The 21913-nt window shown below is 37.9% G+C and overlaps 6 protein-coding genes across 7 annotated transcripts in view; all 6 read left to right on the top strand.

Annotated features, from left to right (window-relative positions):
* LOC149676969 (uncharacterized) overlaps window positions 1-10123 on the top strand; it is a 46821-nt gene extending 36698 nt beyond the window's left edge. Inside the window, exons 2-9 of one of the 2 annotated variants that reach the window (XM_089837904.1) lie at window positions 5642-5958; window positions 6024-6231; window positions 6298-6647; window positions 6713-7057; window positions 7118-7551; window positions 8263-8800; window positions 8879-9067; window positions 9134-10123. In XM_089837904.1, the coding sequence (XP_089694030.1) occupies window positions 5642-5958; window positions 6024-6231; window positions 6298-6647; window positions 6713-7057; window positions 7118-7551; window positions 8263-8800; window positions 8879-9067; window positions 9134-9595 (2843 nt within the window). In that variant the 3' untranslated portion in view covers window positions 9596-10123. The remainder of the gene's footprint in view (window positions 1-5641; window positions 5959-6023; window positions 6232-6297; window positions 6648-6712; window positions 7058-7117; window positions 7552-8262; window positions 8801-8878; window positions 9068-9133) is intronic. The other variant, XM_089837905.1, reaches the window with a different exon arrangement.
* A 1826-nt stretch (window positions 10124-11949) lies between these two features.
* LOC149676968 (putative inorganic phosphate cotransporter) lies at window positions 11950-14328 on the top strand. Its single transcript, XM_089838506.1, has 9 exons — window positions 11950-12205; window positions 12277-12551; window positions 12614-12844; window positions 12905-13091; window positions 13152-13282; window positions 13340-13492; window positions 13549-13837; window positions 13903-13988; window positions 14064-14328. The coding sequence occupies exons 1-9, from the start codon at window positions 12130-12132 to the stop codon at window positions 14274-14276; spliced, it is 1641 nt and encodes a 546-aa protein (XP_089694632.1). The 5' UTR covers window positions 11950-12129; the 3' UTR covers window positions 14277-14328.
* Window positions 14329-14691: 363 nt separating this feature from the next.
* Window positions 14692-15834, top strand: LOC149676967 (sialin-like). Its single transcript, XM_089838504.1, has 4 exons — window positions 14692-14768; window positions 14839-15107; window positions 15166-15396; window positions 15457-15834. Exons 1-4 carry the CDS (start codon window positions 14693-14695, stop codon window positions 15775-15777), a joined length of 897 nt encoding a protein of 298 aa, XP_089694630.1. The 5' UTR covers window position 14692; the 3' UTR covers window positions 15778-15834.
* Window positions 15835-15915: 81 nt separating this feature from the next.
* On the top strand, window positions 15916-16832 carry LOC149676966 (putative inorganic phosphate cotransporter). The gene is made up of 4 exons (XM_089838505.1): window positions 15916-16047; window positions 16106-16394; window positions 16459-16544; window positions 16620-16832. The coding sequence occupies exons 1-4, from the start codon at window positions 15916-15918 to the stop codon at window positions 16830-16832; spliced, it is 720 nt and encodes a 239-aa protein (XP_089694631.1).
* Window positions 16833-17378: 546 nt separating this feature from the next.
* On the top strand, window positions 17379-19876 carry LOC149676965 (putative inorganic phosphate cotransporter). The gene is made up of 6 exons (XM_089838577.1): window positions 17379-17442; window positions 17518-17786; window positions 18068-18298; window positions 18342-18702; window positions 19122-19363; window positions 19441-19876. The coding sequence occupies exons 1-6, from the start codon at window positions 17379-17381 to the stop codon at window positions 19642-19644; spliced, it is 1371 nt and encodes a 456-aa protein (XP_089694703.1). The 3' UTR covers window positions 19645-19876.
* A 62-nt stretch (window positions 19877-19938) lies between these two features.
* On the top strand, window positions 19939-21904 carry LOC149676964 (putative inorganic phosphate cotransporter). Its single transcript, XM_089837892.1, has 8 exons — window positions 19939-20139; window positions 20194-20424; window positions 20486-20803; window positions 20867-21019; window positions 21091-21223; window positions 21287-21442; window positions 21503-21588; window positions 21656-21904. Exons 1-8 carry the CDS (start codon window positions 19999-20001, stop codon window positions 21902-21904), a joined length of 1467 nt encoding a protein of 488 aa, XP_089694018.1. The 5' UTR covers window positions 19939-19998.
* The last annotated feature ends 9 nt before the right edge of the window (window positions 21905-21913 follow it).

The raw sequence follows: 21913 nt of genomic DNA, 5'->3' as shown, positions 1-21913 counted from the left end.
ACAAGGAAAAGTGATATGAACACAGTGTATAGCAATAAAAAAAAAATAAATAAAATGTGAAAAATAATAATTTCGTTGAATTTTCGAGATCAAGGTTAACTTGTCTATATGCATATTTCAATTTTTCCCATATTGTTTCCCATGTTAAGTAATTCGTGAATTAAGCTCCTCCCCCTTCTATAATATGATTGGTGCATATTATATTATCTAATATATCTACCACGTGGTCCACCCTTTTGTCGTTAACCCCCCATCCTGGTCTATTTAGGTCAAAGTTGATGGTTAAATAATTTTCAAGGCAAATCGGACCACTTTTTATGGATGGGGGATGAGGGGTCTAGGCGAAGCTTGTTCCGTCTGTGTTTTGTTATGTAATAACCTTGAAGAATTATAGGATATTGTATTAGACGCATTATTGCAAAAAGGGACACGTTATTCGAGACCACGTTTTCTCAAATTTTACAATTTTTTTTAATTTTTTTTTAAATTTAAAGTCGGGTGTTTCTATGCTGGAACGCGGAAATGGTAATGCACGTTACATCGTTGATGCCGATCCCTAAAGGTTGATGGTATTTAGCTAGAGTTTCTTTAATTATAGGGATTTAAATTAAACTAAATTAAGTTTAAATATTGTTTTAAATTACAATTAAGGAGTGGTATTTTTTGTTTATATACTCTAATTGTTATAATTAAATAAATAAAAAGGTTGTTCGCAATTTTCGGTAAGTTAATTATTTTCTTTAGGGGCTAGTAGATAATTAATTTAAAGAAGTACACTTGATTTAAATTTAACATTAAGTTATAAGCTTCTGATGGTACAAATTTACCTTTTACCACAAATATGGTTCATGATAAAGCCAAAAACATTCCTCAAAAACAACCCCCGCATTACGCCAATTTAGAATTAAATTTATTTTTAATTATAGGGTTAATTTAAATTTAACATTAAGTTATGAGCTTCTGATTGTACCAATTTACCTTTTACCACAAATATGGTTCACAATAAAGCCAAAAACTTTCCTCAAAAACAACCCCCGTATTACGCCAACCAATAATGAGTAAGAATTAAATAAAATTTATTTTTAATTATAGGGTTAGTAATGAGTTTGAACTAATTTGGCACGCGGATGGCGGTAAAATTATTAACTATAATAAAAATTAAATTTAAAGCGAGAAATTAACTTTGACCTATATAATTGATGACATTAAATTAAAAAATAAAAGTGTTAGCTAATCTAATATAATTGTCACCCGGCGGTGATAATAATTAAAATTAAAAGGATAGATATTACGAAGATCTACACCTAAATAACAAAAAAGCACCCTTGATCTCAATCGTAATGGGATATTCTCATGCTAATTAAATAAATTCTAAAATAATAAACGCGTGGTTACGAAAATTATTAAATCCTTCAAACGTATAGGTCTACGTTAACTTGTAGCTATCCCGCGTCTAATTCTAATGAAGCTAAGAAGCTTCACGTATAAGTATACGTTTTTGGTATTAACCTCGAGTCCTCGACCGACTTGTGAGGGAATTAATCGAAAAATATTTCTTAGAAGATATCAAATGTTCAAATTGATAAAGAAACAATTAAATATTATGTAATATATTAATACTGCAGATTTCACATATCTGTACTTTGAAATATAAATCGAAATTGAATTAATATGGCGGCGACATCTTAAGAAGTCAAGGATTTAAGTTATTTTAGAGTAAATTAATTTTGAAATCTTCGCACTGATGCTAAAAATATTATAATCATATTTAAATTAATTCTAGGCTTATTTTTCTTTGTCTAAGCTTGAAATAATGATACTCTATTTAAATACGGCTTTTGTTTATATATATATAAAGTTAACTCGAGTATTTTTCGGCTATTGTTAATTAGATCTACATCTAAAGAGGAAGTTTGAAGTGAAAAGTTTCTTCAAACTGAACCTTACTTTAATCTTTTTTTTTTTTGGCTAAATTATCTTGGGAAAAAGAAAATTTGCTTAGAAAGAACCAGTTCTTTTACTTGCAGATTTGGGAAAACTTGGGATTTTAAGCTAGTATAAACCGATATCAAAATGTAGGCCTACGTTCTATTCACACTAAACTTAATTTTTTAAACTTTTCTTTACTTAAATAATGAAGTTAACTTAATGAAGTAAAAGATTGAAGTACAATAGAGGTCCCCCTTTTATAATCACGATGATTGTTTAGATTTTCAATACTATAGAATAATAGCGTTGAAAAAAGCATTGTTTATTATTATACCATATACCATTCACTTCAGTAGAAACGCCCAATACCCAATACATAAACAGGGTGTTTCTGATAATTCTGATATAAATTAAGGGGGATGTTCTTTGGGAAATCGATTTTGAGTCGAAAATGTAACTTCTATCTATGACATTTTGATTGCCCTAAGGGACACTGTTTTCGATTTAAGATTGCATCCAGATTATTTTACGGATGACCCCTTAAATCTAATTAATTATGAAACTGATTAAGACAACGATTTCTAATTTAATTAAGGGGTCATCCCTAAAACACTCTTGAAAATCATAACTCGAAAACAGTATCCCTTAGGGCATCAAAATGGAGATAGAAGTACAGAACATTTTCGACTCAAAATTGATTTCCCAAAGAACATCCCCCTTAATTTATGCATGCAGTCTTAAAATGGTATAAAATTCGCATTGAAATAGGAGGTTTTAATATAAGAAATTTGAGTCTTCCGTTGACTGTAAATTATGTTTTTAACCCCAATTACCAAATCATGAGGGTGTAACCATAACCAAGTTCAAATGGTATTGAACACTAATAAAGTTTGAACTAGAAGTACTCAATAATTTTACCAAAAAAAAAAATGAATGAAACAGTAAAATAATTCATCTTAGAACTTAGAATAAATGAATTTAAAAAATATATGGGCCATAACACGAGTAAAGATATCCTATATATTTCCTGCCAACCATTCTTTCATAAATTCTCACAAAAAGCAAAAAAAAAAAAAAAAAAACTAAAAAACCAAATTAAGCGAAAGAAACTGCGGTAAAAACCACTTTCCCTCTTTGCCATTCCGCTAAACATTAAAGCATAAAATATTTAACGATGTTCCAGATCATTAGTAGTCCGTGGTAAACGAATACAGGTACATTACTGTACATAACTGTCTAGAGAGCATATATATAAGCCTAACCGCACCCAATTTCCAAGCAAAAAAAGGCTAAATCATGATAATACACAATGAAACAAACTCATGGTAGCCAATATGACCCGTTAAGATATTTGAACTTTTACCAAATTCAAGAATTAAATATATTATGAGTTTCAAATTATTATAAAAAAAAAATAATAAAACGTGATGGTGTACGAATGACCTCTACCATAAATAATCATATAATAATCTAAGTTTAAATACCTTATTGTATCTCGTTTTAAAATCTCACATGATAACGATTTAAAAAAATCCCTTGGGGTTTTTCTATAAGTGAAAATATGGTCAGCCCAACCCATAATACCTTATTTACCATTTTGGCATTGAAAAAAACAATACCCAAAGTCACGTCGTGTTATCTGGTAAAATTCCTTTCTAATTCTTTTTCTTTTTCTTTAATCTTAATTTTCAATTTTAAGCGCTCCCTAAGTCTAATGTAATTTTGTTCTTATAATATGTGTTACGATAGATATATTATTCAGTAATACGCCCATACATAACCCTTTTAAACCGTATAACATTTTTTTAAATTTAAGACTCAAAGCCTCTCAAACCACAATGGGTATAGATATTTTTTAACTGGTTTAACCTTATTGAATTTGAACGTAAGGTTATTTGAATGATGTCTGTCATAAGTTATTATTTCATATCGATACGGATTTTTTTTATTTTAAAAAAACCAAGGATTGATTGGAGGTATTTGCCTAGGGGTTTTTGAGCACTTCAATGAAAAAGAATGTTATTAACAATCACGGGGTAGGTTTTTTTTATTTTCGTGAATTAAATGGCATTGTAGAGTCAGTGCCGAGTTAATTTCAATTCAAACGTAATTAAAAGACTACAGCGAAAGTGTTCGGAATAATAATACTGCTGTCAGTTACACCTTGTATATACCAAAGAGGGTGGTAAGACAGAATACCCTGTATTTTAAAACCAACCCAGAAGTAAATTAATTTCAACTGCCCAATTAAGTAAATTATTACTCTGAAAGTCAAAAAATTCAAGAATTTCAACCAGATGTCTTAAAAATAACTACAAAACGGGACCCCAAACCCCATAATCAAAACGAAAACGTGTTCAAGAATGACTTGGTATAGTTCATCCAAGGTCCCCCTAGCTCTCTTTCATTTAAAACTATCTCCTCTAGGAGGTTAGCAAAACAAAAGGCGTTAGCCCGTTTCATCAACAAAACGTGAATATCATAAAAGTTTAAATTAAAATAAAATTGCAGTAGTCCTTGAAACAATTCACAGCCCATTGAACAAAAAGGGTTAAAAATAATAAAAACAAATTCCAACACCCTTACCATACATAAGTTCATAAGATATGTACCATAAGTTTGTCAGTTGTTACTAAAGCTTATCATGAAGTGGGTGAGGTAGGTCATCGATTCGAGGTAAAGCGACACCTGGTGAGGCGCTGTCAAAGGCTTAGTACAGACTAAATAGCAAAACCGAGTGTAGACAATCAATTCTCGCTTGTCGTTCTCGAACTAGCTCTTAGTAATAGTATAGGTAGTGTCATTCTTATGGAACATATCTTATAAACTTATGATACCACGTAGCAACCCTTTCTAAAAGTTTTTATCATCAATAGAATACTAAATTTAAAATAAAGGTAACCCCAAAACTAAAGAACCTTAATTTGGAAATTAGAATTACGAAAGACAAAAAAAATTCATCATCACCCAATCCTATTGTTTGTTTAAAACCATTTTAAATATACAGTATTACGTAAGGATATACGGTATGTATTTTCGTGGTTAATTTCTGCTTCGGGTAGTTTGATATGTAGGCCTCGTTCGAGCTTAAGTGTGAAATAAATATTACGAGCGCCTTGAACCTCCTCAAAGTCATAAAAAACCTTCGATTAAGGATAATTCATATTTCTCCAGCACGACGGAAATATTTTGGGTTACGCAAAATCACGCATGGATAATTTCGGACTCTTATTTACAAAGGGTCTTTTTTTCTTATTGGCAAATAAATATCCCTAAGCTATGTAGTTTCAACTCAAAAAACCCAGTAATTAAAAGATATATATTGTGACAGGAATTTGTAACAATTTGAATAATGATAATACGTTTTAGGCAACCAAGCGTTAATTTCAAACCTACTACACTCAAAAAGGTAAAAAGTTTCGAAAGTGAAATTAATTTTGCAGTAAAAACGTGTGGGATTTTAAAAACTTTGAAAGTAGGTTTATGATGTTTAACTACCTGGTTAGGGAAATGTAGATGAGACGGTACAAACCCACAAAACGCCAACAATCTTATTATCACACAAACAAAACTGCATGCCTAAAACATTATTCATTTCACTCACCAATTTCATAGAAGTTCTAGTAGAAATTTAGGGAACTCGGATGATGAAAAGCTGTTGAAAATACGTATAATTAATCAAAACATTCTATCCATTTCTTTTACCCATCAGTACTCTGCAACATTAGCGGTACAAAAGCCCAAAGCCAAGCCTCTCCAGTCTACATCCCAGAAGGAGCCAAAAGAGACTTGGATTTCGCGGAAAGTGGACCCGAAGCCTTAGTGGCATTACCCACGGTGACTGTCCGCGGATTCCTCAACTTTCGAACAACGGTTGATGGAACGGTAATCGTGTTTACCCCGGCGTCCGAAGCCCCATCGGTGGAACCGAGTAGGGCCCAACTGGATGCGGGAACACCGTCTACGACAAGAGCTCCAGAGGGACAACCCAATAACATACAGGACAATGAGTTCAGCCAAAATAATCAAGTAGGGTTTGTTTTTGTTCGAATAAATTGTGAGGAAACACGTTTAACGAAATATTTCTTATCTAGGATCCATTCCTGATCAAAAAGACATCCGGGGTCAGCGAGAAAAAGGATGAAGGGCGCATTGAAACCCTAAAGGATTTCAACGCGGTAATCCCATCCTCCGAAAATGTCTTCTTGATAAAGTCTAAGGTTCAACCGACCACCACATCACAGCCAACGATTAAGCCTTCCAAAACGGAGCCAATTGCTCAACCTTCAGTAGCCTTCACCGGTAACTCCCCCAAATCTAACCCTTATCCAAAATACTTAAAGTACTTAAATAACTTTAAAATTCTAGGATCAGCTCGCCAGACGAGCACAACCGGAGGCGGTCAGTACCCAACTGGTTTGGTTACTGTCCTCGGAGGAACTAACGTTGACAAGGGCACGACTACCATACACGAGACTAAAGTAATTGGGACGTACATCGATGGAAAATACGCCCAAATATTGCAAAGTACTTCAAGAGTAATTGGAGGCTCAAAACCAAGCGTCAAACCTGTCGTTTCATCTCCACCCGCGACTTCCGCATTCACCAGGAGAATCCAACCGTCCCCAAGTACTCCAAAGTCAACAGTCAGTCGGACGTCTTCTCAAAATAGTTTCGTGGCCAGCAGAGCCGATGCTAATAAAGAGAAAAATAACCAAGTACTTAATAAACAACGCCAATTATTTTAACAAGAATTGGGTAGGCTTAATGAATAATTTTATAGGTTACAACAAGCACCAGTACTTTCCCCAGAACCCGAACGGACAATAAAAACTTAGCCAATAATTTACGACGAGGCGATGACGGAATTACGGCCAATACCGTCCTTCAATCATCTTTCAGAGTACCCAATGGCGAGAGCAACCAAAGGGCCAGCAGCGTCGCCACCCAATCATTGGAAAGCGTGGGAATCAGCACGCGCAGATTTATTAACAAACACGAAAGAGTTACTCCAACAAGCGTCATCGAAGATGAAAACACTTTAGTCAATTTAAACAACGCTAGGCGCAACCAAACCAACAGTTCAGCAAGACTTAGATACCAACTACCGAGGAGACAAAGCCAAACTGTAAGCCAGTTCAATTAGGGAAACATTTTATCAAAAACAATAACTAAATGGTTAATCTAGGTCCGATTGAACCGATTCAAAGTCAAACTGACCATTCGCCCTGAACAAATCGGGGCCGCTAGCGAAGAAGATCACCACAACAAAAATCCCTTCGACGAACACGAAAATGAAAGTGATCAAAGTAAACTCGACGCGGCTAACATTGACCCCAACAACGTAGTCTTCGAGAAGTCCACCATTACCAGCATCATTACCATACACGTTGGCCGCAGGAAGTCTGTTCGAACCATTACTATCACAACCTCAGTACCCAAATCGGGTAGTGAAGCTTCGGAAGTCGATTCTAACAACATCGCACTTCAAAGACAAATCATTGACCCTACGGAAGCGGCTGCTAACGACGCTTTAATCGCGGCCACAACCCCACCAAACCCAGTTCCCGGTTCCGGAGCGGGACCAATCGGTGAAGAAACCCCACCACTTATCATATCAAGGTAAGACACGGGTATCAAGTAGGCCATAAGATGGTTTATATTTATTTTTATAAATTAAGCTTTATATCTCGCGCTTTCGATGTTTTATTTAATTTTTTTACCATTGTTTACAACGCCATTGTATTTTTCAGTCCTGGTTTAATAATTAACAGTGGGGGATTTTTAGCTTCGTAGCGGTAGTTGCAGAAACCATCTTGGTATCCAAAATTCCAAGCCCGAGGAACCACATCTCCTCGGCTTAAATCGTAGATTTATTAAGCCTAAATATTTTTTTAATTAATTTTTATGAAAGCCATAAGAAAAGGATGGTGAAACGTCAATTTCGAAATTACCTTTTACGTTTCACCATCCTTTTCAACCCCACGCTTACAACCATCACCTATCAAAGCATGATTTGTGGTAATATCCCAGACCCCTCTATCTCCCAAAGTACATCCTCTCTCCCGTAGTTGTCTTATCGCTTTTGCATGTTCGCAAACATTTCTGCATCGCCGCCTTTGTGTATTAACTGAAAAAAATCGGAGACGACGAAACTAAACGGATTTTGTTTTACCCAAACCACAATCACCACCCCCATTACCTTGACCCTCGACCCTTCTTTCGTGGTATTTTTTCTCTCGGCACCCCTTTCTGTCCCACGTCCCATCCACAAACCAACCAACCACACTTTTGGAACACAAAAACCACACCAACCCATTTCCCGGCCTTCAGAAACAAACGAACCGACCTTATAACTATCTCCAGGACCTACTCGACCACGGAACGCGTATGGAGGACATCCGTGGTACCCGTCGTAGATGGTGACACGACCACCAGCCATACAGTTACCGAAAACTTCATCATTAGAAAGATAATTACCGCGTACAAGACCATGCCACCTTACGACGACTTCGGAGAGGAAACCGACGGTGTCGACCCACTTCCAACCCTAGATTCTAACCAAAATTACCAAACAGCTTTATTGCAAGGAGCGGTACCTTTACCACCGTCTCCCCAGCAACAATTGCTTCTGCAAACGCCATCCCCGCAACAGCAGCAACAACAACAACAAAGACAGGCCCAACAACAACAGCAATTAATAAACTTGCAGAATTCCGGTGGATTAAACTCCCCATATTTGCAGTTGGCTAATTCGGGTACCATGCATTTAGACCAATACGGCAATAACCCCCTATTGTCTCTAAGCGCGGCATTGTCCCAAAATCCTTTAGCAGCCGTTTATTTGGGATTACACCAATTGAATCGACAAGTAAGTTGACAAATTAAATTAAATATATATTAAAGTGGTTTTACTAATTTTGGGTTGCCCCCCGTGGGTTTGCACTAGGTTACCCAATACTCCACAATAACGAAATCCTCAGAGTACACGACAACTGAAACTGTGTACAGCACGAGGGTGTTTCGTCTGTACGACGGACGACAGACAAGGTTTCGTACCGTCTCGGAACCCATCTCCACTACTGAGAAGGTGGTGACGTCCTACACGACAACTGTTGAGCCCTACATCAATACTCAAGTACAATCACTTTCATTTAGCGAAACATAAAGAGTCTTTTCTCACGAGACTATTATTTTGAAATAGGCTCTTCAGCAACAACAACAGCTCCAACAGCTAATTGGCAACACGCAATTGGTGCCAATCCCAACGATCCAACCTCAAAAGACTTCAACAATCACTTCGAGCTACACGACGGTCACAACGGGGACGAGCTACAGCACCAAAATCTACACGTTAATATACAACGCCTTTAGCACCAAATTCCGGACGGTAACCAGCACGAGTACATATCCAACTACAATTACAACCTTTTCAACCAGCGAGTTCATCGTCAGAACTCCGGTAAGCGCGGCGCCGATTTTACCAATCATCCCTCAACAACCGGTAGTGCAAATTGCTCCCGCGCAACCCGTTGCCGCGCAACCACCCCAACCCCAACCGGCTCCTCAACCGGTAGTACCAGTCGTTCAACTTGAACCAGCCGCGGCCTCGCCAATCGCCGCGACGGTAAAACCCGTTGAACTATTACCATCAATTCAGGCCTAGTCAGTGGCCTCGGGTCATGACCTTTGAATTCCCAATATCCCCTTTCCCCCTCGCAAAACACGCTCATGTACAGAAATACAAACAAAACTTTTTTAAAAAAGAGAGGATGAACAATGATATTACAAAACCCTCTTTGTGTAATTAAAAATATGTGAATTGTGACACTCGTGTGAAGGTGAAATTGTGACCGATGAACTAAATGGTGTGACAATCCAAAAATTAATAATAAATAGAAGGGAACTTAATAACTTTTCGCTTAAAGTATAAAGAGACCTTATGAGATATTACGGACTAATTAGTCCATGAAGATACTAAACTAGTATCGCACACCCCTTATTTAAGAGTAATATTTTTTTGCATTCATTGAGAAAAATGTTTCGTCATATTTAAGCAGCGAGAGAAAAACTCGGGAGATTATAAAAAGACCAGAAAAATTTTAAAATATTGAAGTTAAAATTCAGTGGGTTTATAAAAACCTGCTTAAAAGAAAAGCAGCACCCAGAAAAAGCGGGTTATGGAACTCTTTGATTTTTTTTTGGTAAAAAACAAGCAGTCGTGTTAAAACGTTATTTTGAAATTACAAAAAAAAAATCAAAAATCATTTTTAACTTTAGTTGCTTTGTAATTGGGTTATAATGACTAAACCCAATTTTATTAAAATTTGACTTAATCACCGTTGATTAAAAAATACTCCTTTAGTTGTAAGAAAATTGATACAAAATTTTATAACAACACGACACCCCTCTAATGATGAGGATGATAATTATAAATTTGAAAAGAATTAAAAAAAAAAAATCGCGAAATTTGAATTATTTTTCTTTTTCAAATATAAGATTTTTTTTAAAAAAATTGAAAAAAGTAATAACCGATAATTATTACCTTTTCTTCTAATTTAAGAGGTTTTTTGTTTGTTTTCCCAAAAAACTGCCAATAAAAGTGTAATAACCTATAATAATATTTTCAATTATTGAATTTGTTTTAGATAATTTATGCAAAATCTCATTTCCGTCGTCATGTTGAGATGATTCCAAAATCAGAGGAAAGGAAACAAATTTGGAGAGAAAAAGAGGGTCATCTTTACATCGACACAAAAATGATTTATGCAGTTAGTTTAAACTGGTTTTCTTTCGCCTTTTTACCTCTCCGTGTGACGTAGTCCAGGAGAGGTTCTGTAACGGCCGTGTCTGTGTGTGTGTCTGTCTGTGTGTGTGTCTGTGTGTGTGTCTGTGTGTCTGTCTGTGTGTCTGTCTGTCTGTCCGTTGTTACACCCACGTGACCGCGTTCGCAGTTTGCGTATCGGAGCAAACGTGTTCGCCATTTCCGAACTGCTTTCACAGTCACGGAAATGGCTCCTCTACTTGAGTTCTCACACCACCATCTTCTGGTCTTTGTCCATCCCACACGGACACCAGTCTGTTCTTACTGGCTTCTAATCACCACCATCTTCTGCTCTTTGTCAATCCCACATTGACACCAGTCTGCACTTACACTGGCTTCTAACACCACCATCCACTGGTCTTCCGTCTATTCCACATAGACACCAATCTGTATCATTGGCTTCTACTCCATTATCATCGTTTGGTTTTAGGATATACGCGGCGATCAGCTAGGGTTACGAGAAACGTCTAGCCTCCCTAAGGTGGGATCGCCACCAAAGGTTTTCGCAATTGCGCTTTTTCCTTACTATTATAATGGAAACGAATCGTATATATACCCCAAATTTGAAAAAAGCGGGCAAGAGGGGTACCCTTCACTTTAAACGTCAATATTAGCAAAGTTTGAGAAGATAATAGGTATAACTTTATTTTAAACGATTTAACTATTATTAATGTTAATTATTGAAGATTAAAATAATTAAAAATAATTATATTTATTTAAATATTAAAGATAAACCTCTGGTGCAAAGAGAGAGATTATCATTGCCTCCTATATCTACCAAGGCCCGTGCATGCGATATATTTCCTTCATTGCCTCTTATATCTATCAAGGCCCGTGCATTGTGATATATTTCATTCATTGCCTCCTATATCTATCAAGGCCCGTGCATTGCGATATATTTTTCAAAACAACAACAAAAATGGGAAACCCCAACTCAGAAACATAATAACGTTTTCATTGGATACTTTAAGTTTATATAATCTTCTTGACACGGAGAGGTAATATTTTGGTTTTCCCAACTTGTTATAACTGGAAATAGGTGCAAGTTGCGTTTAAAGGGATATTCTTAAAGTCTCGTTGTTTTAAGGCCCAAAACAAAACTGATGATTCCAAACATCACTACTAATTATATTATATAAGCCAATGACGAAACGTCATCATAATCATTCAACCCTGAACATAAATTCAAAGTTTATCAAAAAAAAAAAAAACCTCAGATATGGTTTATATTGTATTTTTCATAATCAAATTCCAAATCAGATATATTAACCCAGCTGATAAAGATAATATTTAATAGCAACAGATGGCGAAACGCCTTGAAACTGATAGAATCGTAAGATCGTCGTTCTTAAATGGTAAGGAAGTGACCCGCCATCATGTCACAACTAAGATCCCAGTTTGAAAAGAGTTACGAGAGTACGAGTACCACGAAGTCCCAAGAGTCCTCCAAAGGTATTTGCGAAACTATGAGTTATCTATAAGAACTAATATCTTTAATATTTTTAAAAACACTCCACTTGTAGAATCATGTTATATCCCAGTCCGTTTCGTCCTGGTTCTCTTGTTATTTTTGGGGACATGTGTCTCGTACACATTAAGAACGGACATAAACTTGACCATCGTCGCGATGATCAACAAAACGAAGATACGCGAGTTAGAAGGGGACTGTTCGGTACCATCAGACTCATGGTGTTTGAATGCAACAACGACTGGTAGTGGCAATGGCAAGGGTGTCTTTGACGATTCAGCTTGCCCCATTCCAGTTGGCAGTGACAATTCAACCCTTACTTCCGAAGAGGTAAGTAACCTTAATATAATGCGCCATTATTTACAAATTGATAAGTATATAACTTTATGTAGGGAAGTTTTGTCTGGAAGTCCGAAACTCAAGGAATAATCTTGGGTAGTTTCTTCTACGGCTACGCTTCGACACAACTATTAAGTGGACGATTATGCGATCTCCTTGGTCCAAAATGGTTAATTGGTGGAGGAGTCTTGTTTGGGTCCATTTGCACAAGTTTAGTGCCTTTAGTCGCGCCACTTGGTGTAGTTGCTCTGGTTTTCTTACGCGTTTTAACGGGAATGACTCAAGTAAGGTACTTGGGTAACCCATAGCAACAGAACGCATTATGTATAACATTATCTCGACAGGGTTGTCTGTATCCTGGTATAGTTTCTCTTCTAAATCGGTGGGTTCCGGTTCAAGAACGTACACGAATGTATTGTATCTGCAACGCTGGAGCGAGTGTTGGTATCATCATAACCATGCCATTGGTTGGGTTCTTATGCGAGCAAACTGCCTTCGCCGGTGGTTGGCCAGCCGTCTTCTATTTATTTGGTAAGGACCAAATTCGTCCCGGATGACTAAAATGACCCATTCTTCAATTCTGATTCATAGGTGCGACTGGTGCTATTTGGTCCATCTTATGGATGCTTCTGTCCTCAAATGATCCCAAGGAACATCCTCGAATAACGTTCCAAGAAAGGAAATACATCCTAGAAAACGTTCCATCTGTCCGGGACTCAGCGGTTAGTATCAACCAGATGTTGATTTTTAGGCAATTTATAATGAATTTAAACTATTAGAAAAAACCAGATTTTCCATGGATGACTGTTCTAACATCCGTCCGTGTATGGTCGCATATTTTCACTTGGGTTACAAGTTCCTTCATTTTTGCAATGAGGATAACTGAAATGCCCAATTACCTCGATCAAGTCTTACATTTTCCCATACAACAGGTAAATTAAATCCCCTCGTGTTTATTATAAACATTCTAATTAATGTTTTAAACAAGAACGGGTTAATTAACGCCATAATCAACCTCGCTCCAGCGTTATCCTCAGTCGGTGGCTCATACATTGCCGATTACGTAATAAACAACAATAAAATGAGCAAAACAAACACTCGTAAACTATTCGAAACTCTGGCTCAACTTGGCGCATCCGGGTTTTTAATGTTGGTGACCTTAAGTGGGTGCAATCACGTGGCTGTCATCTCTCTATTAACCCTAAGTGGTGGCATGCAAGGCTTGGCCAATAATGGCGATGCTGTCTTGGGAATGGATTATGCACCAACATTTTCAGGTACATTTAAAATCATCTTTATTTTCCCAATACTCATTTACTAACCCCAAAATATCCCCAAAAAGGATCCATATTTGGACTGGCGAACACTTTCAACTCAATTGGTACTTTCTTGTGTCCTTCCGTGGTTGGTTTCATATTAGGCATGAATGTAGGTTCTAGGCAGTACCTTTAACTTTAGTTAGTAGCAAAGTTACCATCACTAACCCTTCACCCATAACCACAGGGCGTCACTCTAACCAACCAATGGCACTACATCTTTTACTTAACTTCCGCTCTCTGCGTTTTGGGTACCATTTCCGCATTGACGTTATGGTCAGCTGAAGTTCAACCCTGGGACCCTAGTGTCAAAGTTCACCAGGATGAACACCTCTGTCACGACAGTTGCGGTTGTGATGACGATCATTTAGTCGTCAACGAACATCACGAAAAATATTAGATCTTACCCTACTTGTATATTTAAGTGCAATAAAATACATTCAATAAACTTAGTCTTTCTGTCCGTTGTTAACGATATAAAAACCAAGAATGTACAGGTACGATAACCAAAAACTGTCATATGGCAACGTAACTTAAACATGCAAATAAAGGCGGATGTTTTATGTTAATTTACATCACCAGTCTAAATCGCATCATTTATAAGCCCCAAAAGCCAATATACCGTATTTTTACTTACAACATAAATTTAAACTTTATCAAATAGAAGAATACTATTCAGATATGAAATATATCAAATTCAAAATTAGATATATTAATCCCGCTGATAAAGATAACAATTAAACAGCAAAAGACGGAGAAACGCCTTGAAACTGATAGAATCGTCGTTCTTTAATGGTAAAGAAGTGACCCGCGAACATGTCACAACTAAGGTCGCAGTTTGAAAAGAGTTGCGACAGTACCAGTACCATTAAGTCCCATGAGTCCTCCAAAGGTACATTCGAAACTAAAGTTACCTATAAGAACTTATTATCTTTAATTTAAAAAAAAAACTCGACTTGTAGAAACATGTTATATCCCAGTCCGATTCGTCCTGGTTCTCTTGTTATTTTTGGGGACATGTGTCTCGTACACATTACGAACGGACATAAACTTGACCATCGTCGCCATGATTAACAAAACGAAGATACGTGAGTTAGATGGGGACTGTTCGGTACCATCAGACTCATGGTGTTCAAATGCAACAATAACTGGTGGAAGCAATGTTGTCTTTGACGATTCAGCGTGTCCCATTCCAATTGGTAGTGACAATTCAACCCTTACTTCCGACGGGGTAAGTAATCTTAATACAATGCGCCATTATTTACAAATTGACAAGAACGTTTATGTAGGGAAGTTTTGTCTGGAAGTCCGAAACTCAAGGAATAATCTTGGGTAGTTTCTTCTATGGCTACGCTTCGACACAACTATTAAGTGGACGATTATGCGATCTCCTGGGTCCAAAATGGTTAATTGGCGGTGGGGTCTTGTTTGGGTCCGTTTGCACAAGTTTGGTTCCCTTAGTCGCGCCACTGGGTGTAGTTGCTCTGGTGTTTTTACGCGTTTTAACAGGAATGACTCAAGTAAGGTACTTGGGTAGCCCGTAGCAACAGAAAGCATTATGTATAACATTATCTTAACAGGGTTGTCTGTATCCTGGTATAATTTCTCTTCTAAATCGGTGGGCTCCGGTTCAAGAACGTACAAGGATGTTTTGTTTCTGCAACGCTGGAGCGAGTGTTGGTATCGTCATAACCATGCCATTGGTTGGGTTCCTATGCGAGCAAACTGCCTTCGCCGGTGGTTGGCCTTCAGTCTTCTACTTATTTGGTAAAGACCCAATTCTTACCGGAAAACTAAATGACGATTTTGTGAATCCTGATTCAAAGGTGCGACTGGTGTCCTTTGGTCCATCTTATGGATGCTTCTGTCCTCAAACGATCCTAGGGAACATCCTCGAATAACGTTCCAAGAGAGGAAATACATCCTAGAAAACGTTCCAGCTGTCCGGGACTCAGCGGTTAGGATCAACCAAATGTTGATTTTTTTTAGATAATTTATAAAATTTCTGAAACCATTAGAAAAAAGCACATTTTCCATGGATGGCTGTTCTAACTTCCGGCCTTGTATGGTCGCATATTTTCAGTTGGTTTACAATTTCCTTCATTGCTGCCGTAAGAATAACTGAAATGTCCAATTACCTCGATCAAGTCTTACATTTTCCGATACAGGAGGTAAAGTAAATTAAAAAAAATGTTTGTTATACACGTTCTAATTTGTGTTTTTAACAAGAACGGTTTAATTAACGCCGTAATCAACATTGCACCACCGTTATTCTCAATCGGTGGTTCGTTCGTTGCCGATTACGTAATAAACAACAAAAAAATTAGCAAAACAAACACTCGCAAAATATTTGAAACCCTCGCTCAACTTGGCTCATCTGGGTCTTTAATGTTGGTGACATTGAGCGGGTGCAATCACGTGGCTGTTATTTCCTTCTTAACTCTAAGTGGTGGCATGCAAGGCTTTGCAAATAATAGCGATTCCGTCCTGGGAATGGATTATGCACCAACATTTTCGGGTACATTTAAAATCATATTTATTTTCCAATACTCATTTACTAACCCCAAAATATCCCTAAAAAGCAACCATATTTGGACTGGCGAATACTTTCAACTCAATTGCTACTTTCTTGTGTCCTTCCGTGGTTGGTTTCATATTAGGCATGAATGTAAGTTATAAGCAGTACCTTTAACCTTAGTGAGTAGCAAAGTTACCATCACTAACCCTTCACCCATGGCCACAGAGCGTCACTCTAACCAACCAATGGCACTACATCTTTTACTTAACTTCCGCTCTCTGCGTTTTGGGTACCATTTCCGCATTAACTTTATGGTCAGCTGAAGTTCAACCCTGGGACCCTAGTGTCAAAGTTCATCCGGATGAACACCACTGTCACGACAGTTGCGGTTGTGATGACGACCATTTAGTCGTCAATGAACCATACGAAAAATATTAGATCTTACCCTACTTGTATATTTAAGTGCAATAAAAACACTCAATACACTTTGTCTTTCTGTCTGTCTGTTGGTCACAAGAATATAAACGGTGAAATAAACACGTTTTGTAAAACATTTCCAGTTGTGGATATGAAATAAAGCGTAAAACAAGGATGATTCAGTAAGGATTGTTAATAAAGTGTCCTAATATATAAAAACCAAAAACTTCATAAATAAACGCAGATGTATTATGTTCATTTATATCGCCAGTCAAAAGCCTGGGTTTATAGTGCAGCTGTAAATGTAGTTGCCACAATAAAAAGACGTAGAAGCATCGAGGTTCATAAAACCGCCTACGAAAATTCATTATGAGTCTGACAAATATACGAGGAGGTTTTTTAAATTACAAGTCGGCAAATTAAAAATATAAGGGGGAGTATAGCCTAATTTCCTGCATATCTTAGCGTAATTTTTTTAACAGATAACATTATCGTTGCAATAACATTTTATTCGGCCTCTAAACTTCGCTCTATGACTTCACTAGCTTTCTCCCGTTAATGTACGAAATGCCCGAGGTAGAGGAAGACACCGTTGCGGTCGTAAGACAAACAACACAAGGGAGAAATACAAGTAAGTAAATAAATAACATATCGAATTTCCGATATTATGAAAATACATAGGTACAATAACCGTGTTCACAAATAGAACTAAATAATTGCCGTTGCTACATCCCGGCTCGGTATGTCTTGGTTATGTTAATTTTCACGGCGACATGCGTCTCATATTCTATTCGAACCGTGATGAGTTTGACAATAGTGGCCATGGTAAATAAAACGGCTTTACGCGAACTCGAAGGCGATTGCTCTGTACCAACTGATTCGTGGTGTTTTAATAAATCCGGACCTTCAGACGTGGACACCAGCGCTTGTCCTATGAGTAACTCAACTAGAGATGAACTCGACGACACGATCGAGGTCTGTTTCTGACATGGCCTCCAAAAGCGAATAGACCATTCCATCAATTACTTGAGAGAAACCAATACATAGGCGGGAGACCACCATCTAAGGGTATTTCCCTCGTGTTAAGAAGCAACGCCAGACGGAGCCCGAGTTGACTACACGTGGGCTGCCTCTTAAGGTGCTTCTTGGCGCGAGGGAAACAACCCAAGAAGGTGACCTACCCCATCCCTGTTGTGTTTGCTTCTCTTCTGAAATTAATGGAAAGGTCTATAGTAAAATAAACTTAACAACTAAAGGGCAAGTTCGTTTGGAAATCCGAAACGCAAGGCATCATTTTGGGATGTTTTTTCTACGGTTACGCCTGCGCTTTAATTATAGCTGGGAGATTAGTCGATGTCTTTGGTCCCAAGTGGCTGATAGGTGGAGGAATATTTTTGGGTTCTTTGCTGACATGTTTGGTTCCAATCTCGGCCGAAATTGGGGTTGTGGCCCTCGTAGCTTTACGCGTATTGTGTGGAGTGACGCAAGTACGTAGGCTTCACCCAATTTAAAAATAATAGTCCGATTTAGGCTTGTGTTTACCCAGGAATATCGGCGATATTAAACCGATGGATTCCACCCAACGATCGAAGTCGATTTTTTGTCCTAAGTACATCCGGCGCGTCACTGGGAATGATTCTCGCTATGCCCGTGACGGGTTGGCTTTGTCAACAAAAAGATTTTTTAGGAGGCTGGCCATCCGTCTTTTATATGTTCGGTGCTGCTGGTTGTTTGTGGACTATTCTTTGGTTAAGTCTCACGGCGAATGATCCAGTAAGTCATCCAAGAATTTCACTCAAGGAACGGGCGTTTCTGGTTGAAAATATTCCACCAACCCAATCCAAGGTAGTTGTCTTTGCGTTGACCATAACAAATATTAAATTAATTAGTGGTTCGTTTAGAAAAGCCTAAAGTTTCCATGGAGGGCAGTTTTGACTTCAATACCAGTATGGGCAGCGACCTTTGCATGGGCCACATCTTCGTGGATCTTTTATACGCGATTGACACTGCTACCCAATTATCTTGATCAAGTTTTGCATTTTCCGATTCAAAAGGTGATCTACCCCTTTAACCAAACTAGCTTATCACTCGTTCCTTGACGTCGTAAATAATGTTACAGAATGGTCTTGTTAATGCCATGATAAACATAGTTTGGATGGGCTTCTCAATATCAGGAGGATTCATATCCGATTACCTACTGTCAAGTCGAAGATTAAGCAAGACAAACGTCCGAAAGTTAATGGAGTGCACAGGTAATTACAATCAATTCTCGCATCCAAGTCAAGAAGTAAATTTTTTTTCGATAAGTAGCTCTTCTGGGTTCGTCCATATCCCTGATCGCAGTGACTCTAAGTGGTTGCGACGCCACCATGGTATTAGTCTTCTTAACACTAAGCAGCGGTTTCCAAGGTCTCGCAAACAGCAGCGATTGTGTCCTCCCTATGGACATGGCCCCAACTTTGTCCGGTTCAATTTACGGCTTTGGTAGCACGTTTTGTTCCATCGGCGGTTTCATATCTCCCTTAATAGCTGGATTTATTCTTGGAATTAAGGTAATTGACTAATCCTAATGAAATCTTACTAATCACGATAAAGAAATCAAAAAACAATGTCTCTTATCTCGGCCTAGGGAATCGATATCAGTTCTAAATGGCATTATGTTTTTTATCTAACGTCTGGTCTGGCCATATTGGGTAGCTGGGCAGCGGGTTTTCTGTGGACGGCTGAAGTTCAACCTTGGGACCCAAGCGCGAAGGACCAGTCGGAAGACCTTTCAAATATGGGGGATGACAATGACGCAACGTTTGAAAAAGAACACCCTAAAACTACTTGATAAACAACAAGATAAATCTCTTATCACTTTAGGAATATTTCATAAGATTTATTTATTGGTGACAACAGCACGCGTTAGATTAAAATATTACTCATTATCAGCGTTGATACGAGGATGAGGAACTGATACTTTTAATTTCTGTACAAATTTCCGATATTTATAAGACCTTAGCGCGTCAATTTTTAACTTTATTACATATTTGAATACAGAATAAAATTTACTATCCTGAAAAAAATGTTGGACGGTTCTTGTAAGTTGTACATTCCAGCCAGATTTGTCCTGGTTGGTCTCTTATTCATAGGATTAGCCGTCACGTCATTTGTGACTACAAACATAAGCCTCGCCATTGTTGCCATGGTCCAAAAAAGTACTGAAGAGGATACTCAAAACTGTACTTCACTAACGTGTTCCAATGAAACAAATACTATGAATTCGGAATCCTCATGTCCTCGTAGCAGTACAAGTAATGGGACGAGTGAAGATTACTTGGCGGATGTAAGACGACTCACCCTTTGAGGTACGACAACCATTCAGACTTTACTTTCATAGGGTCCTTACGCCTGGTCCGATACAACTCAAGGTACGATCTTAGGCGTATATTTTTACGGAAACGCTTGCGTCCAACTTATAATGGGGCGCGTCATGGATCGATTCAGTAACCGATGGCTTGGTGGAATGATAATGTTACTTGGATCCGTTTTAACCGCGCTGGTTCCTGTTGTCGCTGACGCGGGTGTTGGGCTTTTAATTGCTTTGAGAGCAATAACGGGCATGACCCAAGTACGTTAATACCCATAATTAAAATTTAAATCATATCCACATTAACAAATTAACCCTTAAGTGCATCCTCTACATTTGCGAAACAACAATTTTAGTAAGATGGATTCCGGAAAAAGAGAGAAGTTTGATGTACTGCATTACAAGTTGCGGTGGAGGTTTTGGTCTCCTGTTATGTCCACCCATCGTCGGTTGGTTATGCAAACAGTCCTTAGGTGGAGGGTGGCCTTTGGCATTTTACATAGTGGGCGCAGCTGGGTCCATCTGGGCCTTAGTTTGGATGTTACTAATTTCCGATAGCCCAGCTACACATCCCAGAATATCCATACAAGAACGGGACTACATTTTACGGGGAATTCCTGACCAAGGAATGGATCCTAAAGTAGGGCTACACTCGGTATTTAAGACAGAGTTCCTCAATGCACATGATACTTGTCTATTATAGAATCAACCCAAAACTCCATGGCGCAGTATCTTAACTTCAGTCCCAGTATGGGCGTACATATTTAGTTTCTCGGCTTCGTCCTGGATATATTATTCGAGGCTGACAGTCTTACCAAACTACTTGGACCAAGTATTACACTATCCCATCCAAGAAGTAAGTAATTTCAGGTAGAAATTAAAACAAAATTTACCTCAAATTCTGATGATCGCATGTCCCAATTAAAGAATGGATTAATAAACGCATTAGTTAATGGTGTCTTCATGGCGTTTACTTTTGCGTCTGGTTACATTGCCGATAAACTTCAAGCGAGTGAGAAGTTATCGAAAACGAACATAAGAAAACTGATGGAATGTTTTGGTGAGTTATTGTAGGATGAGTGTAGATTAGCTTCTTGGTGAAATTTATTATTCATGGGTATAGGTTTGGGTGGTTCTTCCCTTTGCCTATTGGGTGTAATTTTCAGTGGATGCGATACAACAGCCGTCATAACTTTCTTGACGCTGTCATCTGGGTGCCAAGGATTATCAGTCAGTGGTGATAACGTGTTAGCCATGGACCTGGCTCCCGCATTATCCGGTAAAATACCAAACCTGATCAAAAAATGCTGTACAAATCTACAATTACATTTCAATAAAGGTACACTATATGGCCTTGCAAATACATTCTGCTCAGCCGCTGGTTTTTTGTCACCTCTATTAACTGGTTTAATTTTAGACACAACAGTATGTAAAAATAAAAACATTCTACATCGAAACATTCAAAACTTGATGACGATGACAATATTTTTAGGAACTTGATTTAAATACTAAATGGAATGTAGTATTTTATATTTCGGTTTTCATTGGAGTTGCTGGTTCAGCTGTTGCGTTTTTCCTATGGTCAGCGGAGGTTCAACCTTGGGACCCAAGTTATATTGATAACAAACCTGTTAAGGGTAACGAACCACCTCAACCTCAAGTAGCTGAAATTTGGGGTGAAAAATTCTTCGAGGTCTCGTTAGAGGATGAGGAAATACCGGTAAAATTACCAGTAAAATGAATAATGTTT

Source organism: Phalangium opilio, unplaced genomic scaffold (genome assembly GCF_054372755.1).
Source record: "Phalangium opilio isolate 3A_F unplaced genomic scaffold, DU_Popi_V2 ptg000045l_1, whole genome shotgun sequence".
NCBI classification, from domain to species: Eukaryota; Metazoa; Arthropoda; class Arachnida; order Opiliones; family Phalangiidae; genus Phalangium; species Phalangium opilio.
Note: the sequence above shows the minus strand (reverse complement) of the source record. Positions and strands in the feature narration are given on the sequence as shown.